Source organism: Neoarius graeffei, chromosome 7 (genome assembly GCF_027579695.1).
Source record: "Neoarius graeffei isolate fNeoGra1 chromosome 7, fNeoGra1.pri, whole genome shotgun sequence".
Taxonomy (NCBI): Eukaryota; Metazoa; Chordata; class Actinopteri; order Siluriformes; family Ariidae; genus Neoarius; species Neoarius graeffei.
This window is the reverse complement of record NC_083575.1, coordinates 50,572,561-50,591,961: the sequence shown is the minus strand read 5'-3', so window position 1 is coordinate 50,591,961 and position 19,401 is coordinate 50,572,561. Positions and strand designations below refer to the sequence as shown.

Here is a 19,401-nt window from a genome sequence, read left to right as displayed (position 1 = left end):
TGATTCTGGGTTTGAATCTGCCAGCCGACTGGGGCCTTTCTGTGTGAAAGTTTGCATGTTCGCCCCGTGTGTGAGTTTCTTCCCACAGTCCAAAGACGTGGATTAGGTCGACTGGCTACTCTAAATTGAGTGTGAATGGTTGTTCATCTCTGTGTTAGCCCTGTGAGAGATTGGCAACCTGCACAGATTGCACCATGCCTTAAGTCAGCTGGGATTGGCTCTAACTTCCCCACCCTTATTGGTATGGAGCACTTGCATTGCACGTCACAGCCGATCCAGATTGTGACAGACGCCATCTTGTCGGTCAAACGCCATTTTCCGCCTTCTACTTCTGGTTCTACTTCTGCTTCTACTTCTACCTTTTCTTCTGGAAAACCCTACTATATACAATTCTACTACAAAGGCTGCGGCTACAAGCTCTCCCTACCTGTGCACGCTTTTTTGTTTTTTGTGTGTATTTTTGCGTGTTGTTCGTCTGTACCGGACTTCAATATCCACTACAACCGTATGGACTTGCTGGACATTGGTTTCCAGCAGAAAACGACGGTTTGTAGCGATTTCAATCGCATGCACAACATTCCGGATGAGATAGCGAGACCAGCGGGGTCTCCGTGGATTGTTATCAGAAGCAAAGCGAAGGAGGCGGCGTCGGGAGCGGAAGCAAAAGCGAGGCTGCAGAGCCGGCCTGTTGACTAAGCTCAGAAAACAGCCACTCAAACCTCCACTGCCAAGCCTCTATCTCTCCAACGCCAGATCCATGGTAAACAAGACGGACGATTTGGAATTACAGCTGGAATTACCTTATTCTATTCTATTCTATTCTATTCTATTCTATAATCGGCTGGTCAGTGCTATACTCAATACTTAAGTGACTTACCCGTCCAATGAGGATTATTTTCTTGTTTACAAGATGCCACATCTGAGTCGCTGACAAATCCTGAATTTCTGTAAAGATAACTGTCCAGAGATTTATAAGCACGCAGTGCTTCACCACTGAACAGTGAGGGAAAGTTGATGAGGTAATTATACATGTCCGGGTATTCCGCTGGCAGTTTAACATCCACTGACACAGTCGTGAAAACTACGTCCGGTAAGCCATAAGGGTAACTAATCTGTAGATCATTTATTTTAGACATATATCTAGTTATCTGTTCATTAAAAAAATGAGCCGTGTAGTCCGTCGGTTGAAATTGATCCATTCTGTACACGAGTGCAGCAGTATTCAGCTGTGTTTTTTACCGACAAGATGGCGGCTGTGTACTTTCCGGTCACGTGACTGCAAGATCTCTATAGATAATGGATGAATGGGTGTTGAGCAATTCTCAGGTTTCAGTATCATAGTGAGAAAGTTAAAATTGGACCATGCAACCCTGGTTTTAATCAAAAGGAGAGTCAGGTTTTAATGGAGTGAAGTGAGTGTCCAGTCTCCCATTACAGATGAAGTCTATTCAGGTCAAAGCAAATGGATTTCTCCCTATCTGCTCACTTAACTAAAGATTATGCCCTCATAAATCCTGTGCTTTATGATGCTTTTAATGATTCTTTTAAATGGCCAATGAAGAGAACAACCGTCAATCTTTTCTTCCCTCCTTCTTTGATTTTCTTCTGTTAACTTGCTTAGATTTTGGTACTACTGTCCTTTAGCAGTCAGAGATGTCCTTTAGTTCTTTACTTTCAGATTGTTCATGCCTAGCAGTTTATCATTCACTTATGTTCACTTATGTTGACTGTTCTTAATTTGAAAATGAAAAAAACCCCCAACTTCATTAACACATTATACTGTCATTGTGTCAACGGTGTGCTTTGTGTTATATTAAATAACCTGCACCTGTTTCATTTTGACAGTTCATGACAAATGCACAGTGACATTAGAACAATATTTGTGTTTATGCAACAGTACAGAAAAGTTGCTTTTATCTGTTTGGCTGCAGATAATATCTCTGACAGAAGGTGAGAGAGAAAGAGCGAGATAAAGAGAGAGATGAATTTGAAATGAAAGTTGTCTGACAATAAGTGATTTTGGCTCTGAAAAGGAGCACAGTCCAAATACATCTGCCACTGTTCACATACCGTACATGTGCGGAGGCTTAGCCCTGAAAGTGTGATCACACATCAAAAACGTAATCATTCTCCCATTGTGAGCTTCCTCAGTAGACAAAGCCATCTTATTCCTTTTCACAATGTTTAGTCTTCTTCTTTTGTCCTTGTACAATGTTTGTCTCACTCGAGACTTGGGGCAAATCCTATAACCTGAGAAACCATGAAAGAAGTAAGAGGAAGAACTGTTAAAGTGGTTGCAATAAGAAACGTGGACCAAGATATTTACAATATTATCTCTTCTCTGCTTAATTAATATTTCATGTTTGATGAGAATGTGAGTCTTCTTCATTCAGGGAAATATGTGTAGCTTATGTGTTTATGTGTGTGGGACCTAAACATTTTCCTCTCTAACCTGAACATGATTTCTTGCAGATGGTAAAGTGGAGGTAACAAAAGAAGGCTTGAAGCTGTGTACTATGGGGCCTGGGAAAGTGTTTGGAGAGCTTGCCATCCTTTATAATTGCACACGAACGGCCACAGTGAAGAGTGAGTACACACACACGCGCTGTAAACCAGTAACAGTTCTGTGTTTAGGCTTGTGGCCATTTGCCTGTTATCATGTAGTGAGGTGCATGTAAATGAGTTCTTTGACAGTATTGTTATTTTGGCAAGATTAAAATGACCCCAGTCACAGTGATGTAGAGGGTAGTCATTATTACTGTAACAAAAGAAAGCTGTATACTCAAACTGGTCTTTGGATTGGCACAGGTATTATTTCATATCTCTCTGCTCTTTAATATTTGCAGATAGACGTTTAATGACATTTAAGCAAAAGCCTAATCTGTGGATTGTAACAACATAGTGGGTCTGATTTAAAGGTTCTGTTAATTGCTACAGTGGTGCTTGAAAGTTTGTGAACCCTTTAGAATTTTCTATATTTCTGCATAAATATGACCTAAAACATCATCAGATTTTCACACAAGTCCTAAAAGTAAATAAAGAGAACAAAGTTAAACAAATGAGACAAAAATATTATACTTGGTCATTTATTTATTGAGGAAAATGATCCAATATTACATATCTGTGAGTGGCAAAAGTATGTGAACCTCTAGGTTTAGCAGTTAATTTGAAGGTGAAATTAGAGTCAGGTGTTTTCAATCAATGGGATGACAATCAGGTGTGAGTGGGCACCCTGTTTTATTTAAAGAACAGGGATCTATCAAAGTCTGATCTTCACAACACATGCTTGTGGAAGTGTACCATGGCACGAACAAAGGAGATTTCTGAGGACCTCAGAAAAAGCATTGTTGATACTCATCAGGCTGGAAAAGGTTACAAAACCATCTCTAAAGAGTTTGGACTCCACCAATCCACAGTCAGACAGCTTGTGTACAAATGGAGGAAATGCAAGACCATTGTTACCCTCCCCAGGAGTGGTCAACCAACAAAGATCACTCCATGAGTAAGGTGTGTAATAGTCAGTGATGTCACAAAGGACCCCAAGGTAACTTCTAAGCAACTGAAGGCCTCTCTCACATTGGCTAATGTTAAAGGACCCATGGCATGGTGGTTTGTTGATGCTTTAAACAGGCTCGTGGAGGTTTCCGGATGTTATATCCGCAGCCTTTCTCGAAATGAACCCTCGGCACATAGATATAGCCTCCTGGGAGAAAGCCCCATTTCAGCCCTTTTCCCAGTGCGTCGTTTTGCTAATGAGAAGCATGGAGGTGGGGAAGGGTAGAGGGTGGGGGCGGGCCATGGGGGGAGGGGCTTGACCAAGCTGCGCACACACATACTCGCTGCTATCAGTGCCTGTAGCCACGCTGCTAAGACAAAACCCCGTTCTCCCTCGGACTCCTTTCGTAAACTCAACGTGACACAGAGAACAGAGAGTGAGAGTGTTCGGAGTGGTAGTTTACGAACGTATAATACCCTAGGCTTGAACACGCACTCCATAACCAAAGAGGATAGAAGCAGCAACTACAGCAACATATCGCTTATCCAACAGAAGACATGCATTGCGGAGCAATAGTCAAACATAAGCTCATAAGTTACAGTCAATTTCCAGACTAAACTCAGTTTAACAGAGCATGCTGCATGCTTTTTGGTTTTGTAGCGCAGAGTACCTGGCTAACTGCAGGAAGCGGTTAGCTGCACAGCTAATGTAGCCATTGCAAGGCTAATGCACCGATTTTAAAACACGGCAAAATGACTTAACAGTTATACACTTACTTGTTTGGTGTTTGTGGCTGATGCGGCAGGGATGCTTGGTACGGACCCAGGCTTCAGTGACAGTTGATGTGCAAAACCTGCCCTGTACTGTCCCAAGTTGTGGAAACATTCATCAGGAAAATGCTTCCGACAAACATACACCGTCTTAGGTAGACTCGACGGCGTATTATTGGAGTAAATAAAATTAAGCCACTGCGTCTTCAGGGGCTCTCCCATCGGCAGTAAAAACAGACTCCTTTCTGTGTTGTCACATCCATGTACAGCGCAATTTCCATGTTTCGCTCGCTTAGGTGGTGCCATGTTGTGTCCTCTATGGTCTCCTCACTACAAAATTGAAGTGACGTATCTGTGGTGGCAACTTTTGAGCTGGGCGGGCAATCCATACAGTGGGTGGGAATCCGGGGGGCGTGGGGATCATCTCCCTTGCTGACGTAGTAAAGGGAAGAGCCTATCAACGCGCCATTTTGACACGCCATTCTCAAATGTTGACAAAGGGTGGGCATAGTTTGGTTTACACATTATGACATTTCTAGCCACTGGGGTGACTTAAGAAGGTCAGAGGAACTCATTTTAACGTTAAAAAAACTCAGAAAGTGAAAATTTCATGCCATGGGACCTTTAATGTTCATGAGTCCACCATCAGGAGAACACTGAACAACAATGGTGTGCATAGCAGGGTTGCAAGGAGAAAGCCACTGCTCTCCAAAAAGAACATTGCTGCTCATCTGCAGTTTGCTAAAGATCACGTGGACAAGCCAGAAGGCTATTGGAAAAATGTTTTGTGAACGGATGAGACCAAAATAGAACTTTTTGGTTTAAATGAGAAGCGTTATGTTTGGAGAAAGGAAAGCACTGCATTCCAGCATAAGAACCTTATCCCATCTGTGAAACATGGTGGTGGTAGTATCATGGTTTGGGCCTGTTTTGCTACATCTGGGCCAGGACGGCTTGCCGTCATTGATGGATCAATGAACTCTGAATTATACCAGCGAATTCTAAAGGAAAATGTAAGGACATCTGTCCATGAACTGAATCTCAAGAGAAGGTAGGGTCATGCAGCAAGACAACGACCCTAAGCACACAAGTCGTTCTACCAAAGAATGGTTAAAGAAGAATAAAGTTAATGTTTTGGAATGGCCAAGTCAAAGTCCTGACCTTAATCCAATCGAATGTTGTGGAAGGACCTGAAACGAACAGTTCATGTGAGGAAACCCACCAACATCCCAGAGTTGAAGCTGTTCTGTACAGAGGAATGGGCTAAAATTCTTCCAAGTCGGTGTTTAGGACTGATCAACAGACACCGGAAACGTTTAGTTGCAGTTATTGCTGCACAAGGGGGTCACACCAGATACTGAAAGCAAAGGTTCACATACTTTTGCCACTCACAGATATGTAATATTGGATCATTCTCCTCAATAAATAAATGACCAAGTATAATATTTTTGTCTCATTTGTTTAACTGGGTTCTCTTTATCTACTTTTAGGACTTGTGTGAAAATCTGATGATGTTTTAGGTCATATTTATGCAGAAATATAGAAAATTCTAAAGGGTTCACAAACTTTCAAGCTCCACTGTAAAAATGTCACTTTTCGGGAGGTAGATAACTGCACTTCTGACTGGGAGAGGCAATTGATATGATGGCGAGAAAGATAAACAACCTGATTGCCAGTCATTCTGTGCAGTTTCCTCCCTTCAGGTTTCTCTAGTGGCAGCCCATCAACAGGGGCAGGTGGGGCAGTGCCCCAGTATATACTGTATATCAGCTGTTCAGCAAATTTTAATCTTCATACAGTCCTCATTCACAACTCCATACATTATAAATTCCATTCAAATATGAATTACCTGTTTGAGTGACCAACAATTTAAAAAAAAATTGCTGTGACAGATAAGCTGATACTGGGATAGGCTCCAGCTTGCCTGTGACCCTGTAGAACAGGATAAGCGGCCACAGATAATGGATGGATGGATGGATGGATGGATAAGCTGATATTCTGTTGATTGATCTTTCATTTCTGTCATATACTACATTTGACTTACCCTGGAAGTGTAAAGTTGGAGCTCGGAACGACGTCTTTTTTTTTTTTTAACCTCTGTGCATTCAAGGTACAAAGTGGGAAAGAAACATGAACATCTCCGTGTTTGACTTTTGTTAGTAACAAGCTAGCCAGCTAGCTGTGATGAGTGATGTATATTTACCTCCTCAGTATGTGATCTATATTATAGTCAATGTTATAGATTTATTAAGTGAATATGTCTGTATGTTGATTGATCCAGAACAAATATTTGTATATACAGCATAATTCATTTAAAGGTAAGAAGTGCTAGTTTGTTTACTTCTGATGCTGTGCGCAGTCATGTTGATTTGACATCACTCCTTAAATTGGGAAGGAACTCATAGTTGAGAAGGCTTCCCTAAGTTTATGAGTATAAATGACAAGTTAAAAGTTAAGAGGGTGTTTTCTTTAGCTTTTCTCGTTTGGAGGTTGAGAATCACAAGTTGCGACTTCTAGTCAAATGCAGCATTATTAGTGCTCCTAGTGGTCAAAAATAGGAATTACAACAAGTGTTTACAGAAGCCGACTGGGGAAGGAATCACACTGCCCCATACTCAGGGAAAGAACAGCAGACAGAATAGTTAATAGGGTGGTCAGACTGGGCTAGTTCAAAAATAATTGGATTAAAATCTAATAAAGTGAAGACAGTGTGTCAATGATGTACAGAATAATTTCTATTGATATATTGCAAAGATTGGGAAAGGGGGAATATGGTGTGGATAATATCTGTACATCATAAATCTGTGAGCACCACAGTGACCTTGTTTGCCATGCAAGGACTGTGGAAAAAAAAAAGGGTCTTTCCTGTGCTGAAATTGTTGGGGCCTTTTGTGTGGATTTTGAGATGTAGTTTGGATGGAAATTTTGCAGAAACTTGGCAACCCTGGTTAATCATATTAGCTCTGCTGTTTTTGTTTCATATGTTATAAATACTAGGCATGTAATGATGTATTGTGCAACGATAAATTGTGATACAAATTTATGACAATTTGAAACGATGAAATAAAAAAGAAAATGCGATTATTACCAGATTGCAAAATCTTAGTTTTACCCAGCTGTAAAAACATTGTTTGAATATCTGAAGGTGCAATAACATAAAATAGCAGAAATACATGTGACTTCAGGCAGCATGGTGGTGTAGTGGTTAGCGCTGTCGCCTCACAGCAAGAAGGTCCGGGTGCGAGGGCCTTTCTGTGTGGAGTTTGCATGTTCTCCCCGTGTCCATGTGGGTTTCCTCCGGGTGCTCTGGTTTCCCCCACAGTCCAAAGACATGCAGGTTAGGTTAACTGGTGACTCTAAATTGACCGTGAGTGTGAATGGTTGTCTATGTGTCAGCCCTGTGATGACCTGGCGACTTGTCCAGGGTGTACCTCGCCTTTCGCCCGTAGTCAGCTGGGATAGGCTCCAGCTCGCCTGTGACCCTGTAGAACAGGATAAAGCAGCTAGAGATAATGAGATGAAATTTGTTTTTTTATTTTACAAAATGAATATTTATGTTGATAAAGAATGGGAAAATAAATTTTACATTATTTGGTAATAAAAGCTGCTTCATTTAATTTTTTTTTTTCAAAAATATTGTGGGAAAATCGAATCGTGAACTCAGTATCGTGAATTTAATTGAATCGTGAATCGAGTGAATCGTTACATGCCTTGTAAATACACTACATCTGCTGTATCAAACCCAGTTGAACAAATATATGGATAAAAGTGTTCATAGCAACCTGCTAGAATGTATGCTGGATGACTGTATGCTGTTGACTCTTAACTGCCTATTATGTGGTTAAAGTGCATATCACGGGTAAATTCAGGAGCAAGATCAATGTAATTCTCCTATTTTATATTAAACTTTGGTCAAATATCTGTAACATTTTGCATTTTGTGCAATTTTTTTTACCTTGCGCAATACCAGAAAAATTCAGTTGAAATCAACCCATTTGAGGCGAATTGGTCCGTCTCTGAAAAAACTTGGCATTTGGATTTCCGGGCGGCACGGTGGTGTAGTGGTTAGCGCTGTTGCCTCACAGCAAGAAGGTCCAGGTTCGAGCCCCGTGGCCGGCGGGGGCCTTTCTGTGCAGAGTTTGCATGTTCTCCCCGTGTCTGTGTGGGTTTCCTCCAGGTGCTCCAGTTTCCCCCAAAGACATGCAGGTTAGGTTAACTGGTGACTCTAAGGCCCTGTCCACACGGCAACGGATTCAGGTGAATCTGATAAAATTGTTTATCGTTTCAGCCTGGCGTCCACACAGCACCGGCGTTTTGGGTGCCCCACAACGATATTTTTTGAGAACGGGTTCCAGAGTGGAAAAATCTGGCAACGGCGCCGTTGCGAAGTCGTCTGGATGAGTAGAACGGATTTGTTTACGATGACATCACAACCACATGACTAGAACAAGCAGCACTCTCGCTGTTTTGTATGAACCACTGCATTGCATTCACTTTTGTATACAGCTTTTCTTTTAAATAAACAAGTAACTGAACCATTTCTTGAATTTCTTTTTTTTTATTGGATAAGACTGCTTTTCAAAATGTTCACACACAATATAAAAAGTTATATAAATTATATAAAAATGTTTTTCAAAATGTTCACACACAATAAGAAAATTAAGTTATATAAAACTATGCACACTAATAAAACTAATTTGTACACACAGAAGGCACGATTTCCTCGCTTAGTCGCAGCCATCTTCTTCTTGTTGTGTGTTTGTTCCTGACAGTGCTTCACGCCGGGTAGAAGAAGGGGTTTATGCGCATGCGTCTACTTCTTCTATTGTTCTGGTGTCTCCGATGGGACCGTCTTACAGCGCCCCTAGAGGTGTGGCATGTGTATTGCATCGTTTTCAGCAAGCGTGGCGTTGCCATATGTACCTGATATTTTACTGATCCATTGCCCATGTGGACGCGATATTTTTTTTTAATAAAATCTCATTGCCGTTGTCGTGTGGATGTAGCCTAAATTGACCATAGGTGTGAATGTGAGTGTGAATGGTTGTCTGTGTCTATGTGTCAGCCCTGTGATGACCTGGCGACTTGTCCATGGTGTACCCCGCCTTTCGCCCGTAGTCAGCTGGGATAGGCTCCGGCTTGCCCGCGACCCTGTAGAACAGGATAAAGCAGCTAGAGATAATGAGATGAGATGAGATTTGGATTTCCCGGGAAACATTGATTTTTGTGACGTCACGCCTCCCTCTGAATCCTACGTCAGCGTTGGTTTGTTTATGAGAAAACGGCCTGGTGGTTTTCTGTAAATTTCTTCAACGTTATCACGTAATTATTAAAATGGTTAACAGATGTATCGTAGGAGGGTGTAGCAACACCAATCTTGATGGGATTAGTACTCATCGTTTCCCACATTGCGCTCAGGTGACAATTCCATATTTCAATGCAAAATCGCTAGCTGCTAAACGTGGTCTACACAGGCTGCGCACTGAAACCGTGCAAGCTCTCGCAGCCTGCTGGTGCTTCCACAGGTGACATCACGAATCTGGCTCCAGACTCTCTTGGGAGTTTTCCAGACGTGTTTTGTTATTTTATTTTTTTCTGCTGTAGACAGTTGGCCTTGTGCAAAATTACCCTTCTGGATGAGTGTGTAAAGGGACATTCTTTCCTATAAAAAAAAATGAATTTGGTCCAGGATATGCACTTTAAACTTAAAACTCACTATATACAGTAGTGCTTGAAAGTTTGTGAACCCTTTAGAATTTTCTAAATTTCTGCATAATCTGATGATGTTTTAGGTCATATTTTTCACATAAGTCCTAAAAGTAGATAAAGAGAACCCAGTTATACAAATGAGCCAAAAATATTATACTTGGTCATTTATTTATTGAGGAAAATGATCCAATATTACATATCTGTGAGTGGCAAAAGTATGTGAACCTCTAGGATTAGCAGTTAATTTGAAGGTGAAATTAGAGTCAGGTGTTTTCAATCAATGGGATGACAATCAGGTGTGAGTGGGCACCCTGTTTTATTTAAAGAACAGGGATCTATCAAAGTCTGATCTTCACAACACGTTTGTGGAAGTGTATCATGGCACAAACAAAGGAGATTTCAGAGGAGCTCAGAAAAAGCGTTGTTGATGCTCATCAGGCTGGAAAAGGTTACAAAACCATCTCTAAAGAGTTTGGACTCCACCAATCCACAGTCAGACAGATTGTGTACAAATGGAGAAAATTCAAGACCATTGTTACCCTCCCCAGGAGTGGTCGACCAACAAAGATCACTCCAAGAGCAAGGCGTGTAATAGTCGGCGAAGTCACAAAGGACCCCAGGGTAACTTCTAAGCAACTGAAGGCCTCTCTCACATTGGCTAATGTTAATGTTCATGAGTCCAGCATCACGAGAACACTGAACAACAATGGTGTGCATGGCAGGGTTGCAAGGAGAAAGCCACTGCTCTCCAAAAAAAACATTACTGCTCGTCTGCAGTTTGCTAAAGATCACGTGGACAAGCCAGAAGGCTATTGGAAAAATGTTTTGTGGACGGATGAGACCAAAATAGAACTTTTTGGTTTAAATGAGAAGCGTTATGTTTGGAGAAAGGAAAGCACTGCATTCCAGCATAAGAACCTTCGAGGAATGGGCTAAAATTCCTCCAAGCTGGTGTGCAGGACTGATCAACAGTTACCGCAAACATTTAGTTGCAGTTATTGCTGCACAAGGGAGTCACACCAGATACTGAAAGCAAAGGTTCACATATTTTTGCCACTCTCAGATATGTAATATTGGATAATTTTCCTCAATAAATAAATGACCAAGTGTAATATTTTTGTCTCATTTGTTTAACTGGGTTCTCTTTATCTACTTTTAGGACTTGTGTGAAAATCTGATAATGTTTTAGGTCATATTTATGCAGATATATAGAAAATTCTAAAGGGTTCACAAACTTTCAAGCACCACTGTAGTAGCCTATAGCACAAGTCAAGTGTTATAACCCCTCAATTTAAATTTGGTTGAGGCTGTCATTTTTAATGTCGTCCTTTCCCACCAAAATCTTTGGTCACGAGCCACTGCTGAGTTTCTCTTTATAGATCTTATTGTTCTCTGTCTAAGCACCCCATAGAGCCTGTGTGCACATTTGCAGTCTTATAATGCAATTATATTGCTACAATATTGCATTATTATTATCTCGGCGTGTCCTAATACAAACTGGTAAAGCAATAAAACTATGATGTGACACATTTAACAGAATATCATTGATTCATTTGCTGTATCCATTGCGCGTTGCATGTGATCTGGAGCCAATCCCAGCTGACTTTTGGTGAGAGGCTGGGTACACCCTGGACAGGTCACCAGTCTATTGCAGGGATAACACACAGAGACAGACAGCCATTCACACTCCCATTCATACCTGTAGGCAATTGATACTTCATTTACACGTAGCCGGGTATTTATGAAAACGGGTATCTTCTCCTCCCCGTACTAGAAAATAATTCCGTTTACACAATGCTCAAAAACAGCCAGGGAAGGCTGTCAAAAACATGTCAAACAAATAGAAAGCCAACCAGAGATCTGAAAGCCAAGGAGGAGGGACCGTCAGATCACAATGCTAAAACTCCGTTTTCCCCATAACACTGCGAAAACTCTGTTTTCCGCTATTTACACGCAGGCATGAAAACGGAGTTTTCACAAATCTCCACTTTGCCCGGAATTTTCAAAAGCAGCCATTTTCAGTGACTGAAACCTCCGTTTACGTGTAAATGATGGGTGCAACCGCATAAATAAATATCCGTTTTCATAGCTACCCGGCTACGTGTAAACGGGGTCTTAGAGTAGCCAGTTCACCTAATCCACATTTTTTTTAGACTGTGGGAGAAAATGGGAGCACCCCGAGGAAACCCACACAGGCACAAGGAGAACATGCAGACTCCACACAGAAAGGCCCCAGTCAATCTTCTTCCTGTGAGGCAACAGTGCTAACCACTGCACCACCGTGCTGCCCTGCTAATGCAATAATTAAAACTATACGGCCTTTCGATTTCATAAAATCGGTGAAATTTAGTTCCCTCTGAAATTTGGTCATTATGATATTTGTTTATTTCTGCAATATCTAAAAAAAACCAGGCCATTCTGTGGCTGGGAAGTTATTTAATTTGTGGGGATTCTTTAGCAAATAATGTGCATGAAATCACTTGCTTCGTGCAGTCAAACGGACAGGAAGTCCAGTGTGCGCATGCACAGGTTTACCTGCTTCTTCTTCTTTTCCTTCTTCTTTTGAGTTTTACGGCAGCTGGCATCCAGTGTTGCATTACTGCCATCTATAGGTTTACCTTGACGGTGCATGGACAGTTACATCATTCTGTTGCTAAACGAACAGCTGATCACACCGAGGTGCTCGCTGACCGCCAATATTTATTAGTTTGGTCCTGCATTTCCTTTCCTTTGCAACATAACACCTTTTCTTCGAGCTTTCATGTTTCATTCGCATCCTCCATTTTCCTCTCCTGTTTCAAATTTGTATCCCACAATGCCTTGCGTGAACGTGGAAAGCGCACCATGTGATGCGTGACGTAGTATCTTGAATTGGATCATGGTGAAGCAAGCAAAAATAATGGAGAATTTAGGGCCATGTGGCCCTAAATTCATTAATTGTTCTATTAAAAAATAATAAAATTGGAAGTCTGTGATTTGAATTTAGTAGCTTTCGGTCCACTAAACAAAAATAATTGGGTATCAGGGAAAATTCTTTTTATGACCTACACTTGAAAAATCTGAAAGGCAGTTTACCTTTAAATTAAAAAACAAAACAAAACATAATTTCCCCTTAGTCTAATTATAATCAATTAGCCACATATTTAATGTCTGATCATTTCTCCTTTAATTTTGACACTGGAGTACCTATGCTCATGTTGCTGAGTTATAGGAGTCTGTGTTAGCCTAAATGTGCTTGTTAGCTAAATTATGCTCATAGATCTATTTCAAAACTAAATAAGTACAGTCGGCCATCAGACTTGTCGCAGCTGATTGACACTTGGTAGAAGGAGTAAATTATGTCAGTTTGATTTCTCTCTTCCTCTAAAAATTAGATTATTACACCCACAGACAATTTATCTGAAATCCTCACAGAACATAGACTCTTTTACTGCAGGCTTTGGTGATATCAGTAGTGTAAAGACTAACATGGTGATAATTATTAACAAGCAATATTAACAACAGCCTTAGTGTGTATATGCTTATTATTTGCATTATAGTAAACATTACATTTCATATCTTATGAAAAGGTCGTTGTAGGTTGATCCACTGTTCATAATTAATTAATGAATTAATTTTACCTCTCCGTTCTGTCCTGTGATCCTGACACACTTTTAGTGAAGGAAGCACATGCAGGCGCATTTCTCCTGGGAGATGCAGCAGTATCTGTGGGCTCAGGGTCTGAAAGCTGTGTGACTGTGTGTGTTCTGAGTTTATTGTTACATTAGTAATGTCATCGCACTCTAGAGAGCTCTGTAAATTGCTGTTCTGCATGGTATTTTGAAGTAGAGCATGTTTTATCTCACAGGAGAGATGTTAAAGAGAGATGGTGCAAAGTGGGAAAATGTAAATGTGGAGGAGTCACATGGAAGAGAGAGAAATGAAAAAAAAGTGCAAGACAGCCTTTGAATAGACATCACGGTTATGGAGTAACTAATCAAATGTGGTCTTTTAAGTAAAGGAGCATGGTCTGTGCCCCACTCTCCAGCTAACTAATAGGCTATTACATCCACCTTCACCACCAATCCAACAATTTATTGAGAGAATATGACCAGAGACAGAGAGGGGATCATTATTACTGTAAATTGACTCTCCTACATTAATCCTTTAAGTGACTTTAAATCTGTTTTTTTCCCCCTGTCCTTGTGTAATTGAGCTTAAGCATTACCAGACAGTCCTTTAAAACTAAGCTGAATGAAGAAGCCTGTTTTGTTCCTCAGTGTTTATGTTTATGCAACTGAATTATTCTTGATGGATCATTGTCTCACTCGCCTTCTGGTTTATATCCGCTTTATTCACCACCCTGTCTGCTTTATCAATTCTTTTCCTTCTTTCCTAGGTTCCGTAATATTTGACTGATTCTCATCCTTTCATTTCCACGTCACTTTGTCCCTCCATTTATTTTCATTCTTTTCTCATTCTAGATGCCTCTTCCCCCATCACATATTATGTCCTCCAGCCACCTCTTATCCCTGTCAGCTCTGTTTATTCCCCTACTCTCGTCTCTTCCTCTCTCTCTCTGGCTCTCACAAGCACAAGCCCCAGCTGTGGCCCCTGCTCTCTCCCCTGGGCTCTGTTTATCGTTCACCGGTGCCTGAGCTTCTCTGCTTGCTGGCTCTGGTTCTCTGCTTAGTGTCTGAGGCAGGAAGTAGGGTATGGATTGGCCCAGTTGGAGCAGCATGCTTGGCTTTGTATTTGAGCATCTAATCTCTCCTCTCATGCAGGCAGATGTGAGCATGATCCCTGCACACTGCCAGCAGATACCAATCAGCTCATATAAACAGCCTATCAACCCTTACACTGTACCTGGTGAAGACTGCTGTGCTACTGTTTTTTAAGGACATCAAAGTAAAATTTACACAGTTCACACACACACACACACACACACACACACTAATATATATATATATATATATATATATATATATATATATATAATTGAATGCTTGGCTGGTTTCATGGCTGCAAGAAATATTGTAGGTGGTTGGCAAAAGGCCAAGGCCATTTGGTCCATTGTTAGGGTTAAGACAGGAGTTTATGTCTCCCAAAGAATAGTGTTTTAGTATGCACATCTTACTGGGTCTTTACTTTGTATCCATATACCATATATATCCATATATAAATCCAATTATGAACTGGAATCACCTCCTACATCACATTCAGTTAAATAAGGAAATAAGGAATTCTTTATGGATCTTATTAGCTGGTCACTCTCAGATCCTAATGGGATTGCAAATGTGTTTTATTAACCCTTTGGTGACTGACCCCTTGAAAATGGTTCCTCCAGGAACGATGACGTTTCAGTTGTCAAGACAACGGAAAAACTAAAATACAAGAGCATTTTGTTTTGTGCACAAGAGCATTGTGACGTATCTTTCTGTTTTTGTATTTTAGTTTTTCCGTTGTCTTGACAACTGAAACGTCATCGTTCCTGGAGGAACCATTTTCAAGGGGTCAGTCACCAAAGTTAAAGAGAGGTGCATTTGGAGGGTAAACTTGTTAAGCCTATAGATAAAATACCTCATGGACACTGCTAGGGTATTAACTGTAAAACATTTGTGTTGTGGTACAAGTGCCTCATTAGACTGATAAAAATGTTTATTCTTTTTGACTTTATATATTTATAAGATGCACGGATTTGTCTTGGGACAGATTCTGCAAGTCTTTGGGACTGTACTGTAGGAATTGAACAACAGTATTCCATACGATATTCCCTTACTTGGAGTTTTTCCATCCATTTTCTCTCCAGTTTGGGCTTGCCAATTCTCACCCACTAGATAATTCTCCCTATCACATGATAACTACCAGCTGGGGGAGAGTGAAGGCAAACACGTTCTTCCTGCAAGCCGTGAAGCCAACATCTACACCTTTTTGAACTGCTGCTCAAGGCGCATCACAGGGTAGCATAACACTCTTGGAGGAAAGCAGTATATGCCCTCAGCTGTATACATTATCTCAGATGCCCATCTGTTGTGTCACTCAGGAACCCTCAGTTGGTGTTTTGAAGGTGGTAGAGCATGCTGGTGTTCAAGTGTTTTGAGATGGTGACTGTCAAGGCCACAATACATGGATTATAAGGATAAAAATATTTCATCATGGGATAAAGGTGATCATTCAGAATAACTTTGTATTTATTTGTAGTGACCCTTACCCCACAACATAACAAAACCAGTATATATGAAAAATAATTCTTTATTGTTAATTAGCTTATTTTCACATTGAAAGAGAAATCTCATGACATGAGAGACATCTGCCATTTCATTAAAGTAAAATTATGATAAGAAAGTAAAAGTACCCTAATCAAAAGTAGCTTTATTTGAACAAATCTGTCCCAAGTATTGGCATCCTTAGAAATTATGTACAAAATGTAACTGAAGTATTTCCAATCTTGAGTATTTAGGAAATTTTAAGAGGCCATCCATGATTTCCTGCTTCATAAATATGAGGTGGCACACAGGCTAAATTCCCTGAGACATTCATCATGGGGAAGATTAGAGTTTACAAAAACAAACTGAGAAAAGATTGTGTTGATGTAACAAGCAGTATAAGGCAGAATGCAAGTGCATAAACTCAGCAGCTTTATTTGGGGTAATCCAATAATTGTAGTCATCGTCCGGTCAAAACAAAGGCTGGGAGCATCAAAAAGGGGAAATTCATAATACAACCCCGATTCCAAAAAAGTTGGGACAAAGTACAAACTGTAAATTAAAACGGAATGCAATAATTTACAAATCTCAAAAACTGATATTGTATTCACAATAGAACATAGACAACATATCAAATGTCGAAAGTGAGACATTTTGAAATTTCATGCCAAATATTGGCTCATTTGAAATTTCATGACAGCAACACATCTCAAAAAAGTTGGGACAGGGGCAATAAGAGGCTGGAAAAGTTAAAGGTACAAAAAAGGAACAGCTGGAGGACCAAATTGCAACTCATTAGGTCAGTTGGCAATGACTGGGTATAAAAAGAGCATCTTGGAGTGGCAGCAGCTCTCAGAAGTAAAGATGGGAAGAGGATCACCAATCCCCCTAATTCTGCGCCGACAAATAGTGGAGCAATATCAGAAAGGAGCTCGACAGTGTAAAATTGCAAAGAGTTTGAACATATCATCATCTATAGTGCATAATATCATCAAAAGATTCAGAGAATCTGGAAGAATCTCTGTGCGTAAGGGTCAAGGCCGGAAAACCATACTGGGTGCCCGTGATCTTCGGGCCCTTAGACGGCACTGCATCACATACAGGCATGCTTCTGTATTGGAAATCACAAAATGGGCTCAGGAATATTTCCAGAGAACATTATCTGTGAACACAATTCACCGTGCCATCCGCCGTTGCCAGCTAAAACTCTATAGTTCAAAGAAGAAGCCGTATCTAAACATGATCCAGAAGCGCAGACGTCTTCTCTGGGCCAAGGCTCATTTAAAATGGACTGTGGCAAAGTGGAAAACTGTTCTGTGGTCAGATGAATCAAAATTTGAAGTTCTTTATGGAAATCAGGGACACCGTGTCATTTGGACTAAAGAGGAGAAGGACGACCCAAGTTGTTATCAGCGCTCAGTTCAGAAGCCTGCATCTCTGATGGTATGGGGTTGCATTAGTGCGTGTGGCATGGGCAGCTTACACATCTGGAAAGACACCATCAATGCTGAAAGGTATATCCAGGTTCTAGAGCAACATATGCTCCCATCCAGACGACGTCTCTTTCAGGGAAGACCTTGCATTTTCCAACATGACAATGCCAAACCACATACTGCATCAATTACAGCATCATGGCTGCGTAGAAGAAGGGTCCGGGTACTGAACTGGCCAGCCTGCAGTCCAGATCTTTCACCCATAGAAAACATTTGGCGCATCATAAAACGGAAGATACGACAAAAAAGACCTAAGACAGTTGAGCAATTAGAATCCTACATTAGACAAGAATGGGTTAACATTCCTATCCCTAAACTTGAGCAACTTGTCTCCTCAGTCCCCAGACGTTTACAGACTGTTGTAAAGAGAAAAGGGGATGTCTCACAGTGGTAAACATGGCCTTGTCACAACTTTTTTGAGATGTGTTGTTGTCATGAAATTTAAAATCACCTAATTTTTCTCTTTAAATGATACATTTTCTCAGTTTAAACATTTGATATGTCATCTATGTTCTATTCTGAATAAAATATGGAATTTTGAAACTTCCACATCACTGCATTCCGTTTTTATTTACAATTTGTACTTTGTCCCAACTTCTTTGGAATCGGGGTTGTATGACAATGAAAGGGCAATCAGAGTCTAAACAGAAAACATGGAACACCGAAAAGCAAGCTTAGTAACAAACTTATACATTAAACAAAGCGAAGACAAGACCAGGAAGAAAAAACAAACAATGTGACAATAAGAGCAGTGCACATCATGATGGAAATGTGTCGTGTACTGAGGGGATTTGTGATAGTTGACCATCATAAAGCAGACAATGGTTATAAAAGGCGTTTGTGTACTTGAATCTTTCCATACCAACTGTTCAGTAATTAAGAAATGTAACACAACTGGAGCTGTAATAAACCTGTTTAGAAAAGAATGCAAGTGGATTTTGCCCCCATGCATAGTGAAGTGGATGGGTAGAGAAGCAAACAATTCACTAAGGATCATAGTTGAAAATGACGCACCATTTGCAGACAATGGTAGTGTTTTGCTGTTACAGTCTCCAAAGTTACAAATTAAATGCCACGTCCATGCCAACATATTGCTTAGAAAGGCAATAGAAACGGTTGAACATTAAATAAACCAATTACCTTTTTTCAGTTTTTAACTGTCCAGTTCTGATGAATCTGTGCCCATGATAGCCTCAGATTCTTGTTCTTGGCTGACAGGAGTGAAGCCTGATGTTATCTTCTGCTGTTGTAGCCCATCCACCTCAAGGTTTGATGTGTTGTGAAGGCTGAGATACTTTTTGCACTATTCTGTGTAAAGTCTAGAGACTGTTGTGTATGAAAATCCCAGGAGATCATCAGTTTATTAACTACTCAAACCAGTCCATCTGGCACCAACAACCATGCCATGGTTAACGTGCCAGAGATTACACTTTTCCCCCCATTCTGATGTCCGATGTGAACATTAACTAAAGTTCTTTCCTCTATCTGCAGGATTTTTATGTATTGTGCTGCCACCACGTGATTGGCTGATTGGATAACTACATAAACGAGCAGATGTACAGGTCTTCTTAATAAAGTGGATGGTGTGCATGTGTGTGTGTGTGTGTGTGTGTGTATGTACATGACAGGTGAAGTGAATAACATTATCTCATTGCAATGACACCTGCCAAGGGGTGTATTATTTTAGGCAGCAAGTGAACAGCTAGTTCTTGAAGCTGATGTGTTGGGCAGGTGTTAGGATCTGAGTG

At 40.6% G+C, this 19,401-nt stretch overlaps 1 protein-coding gene across 2 annotated transcripts in view; it reads left to right on the top strand.

Annotated features, from left to right (window-relative positions):
- prkg1a (protein kinase cGMP-dependent 1a) overlaps positions 1-19,401 on the top strand; it is a 144,581-nt gene that overhangs the window by 53,843 nt on the left and 71,337 nt on the right. For both annotated transcript variants that reach the window (XM_060925881.1, XM_060925879.1), the window contains exon 3: positions 2,473-2,586. In XM_060925881.1, coding sequence (XP_060781864.1) covers positions 2,473-2,586 — 114 coding nt within the window. The remainder of the gene's footprint in view (positions 1-2,472; positions 2,587-19,401) is intronic.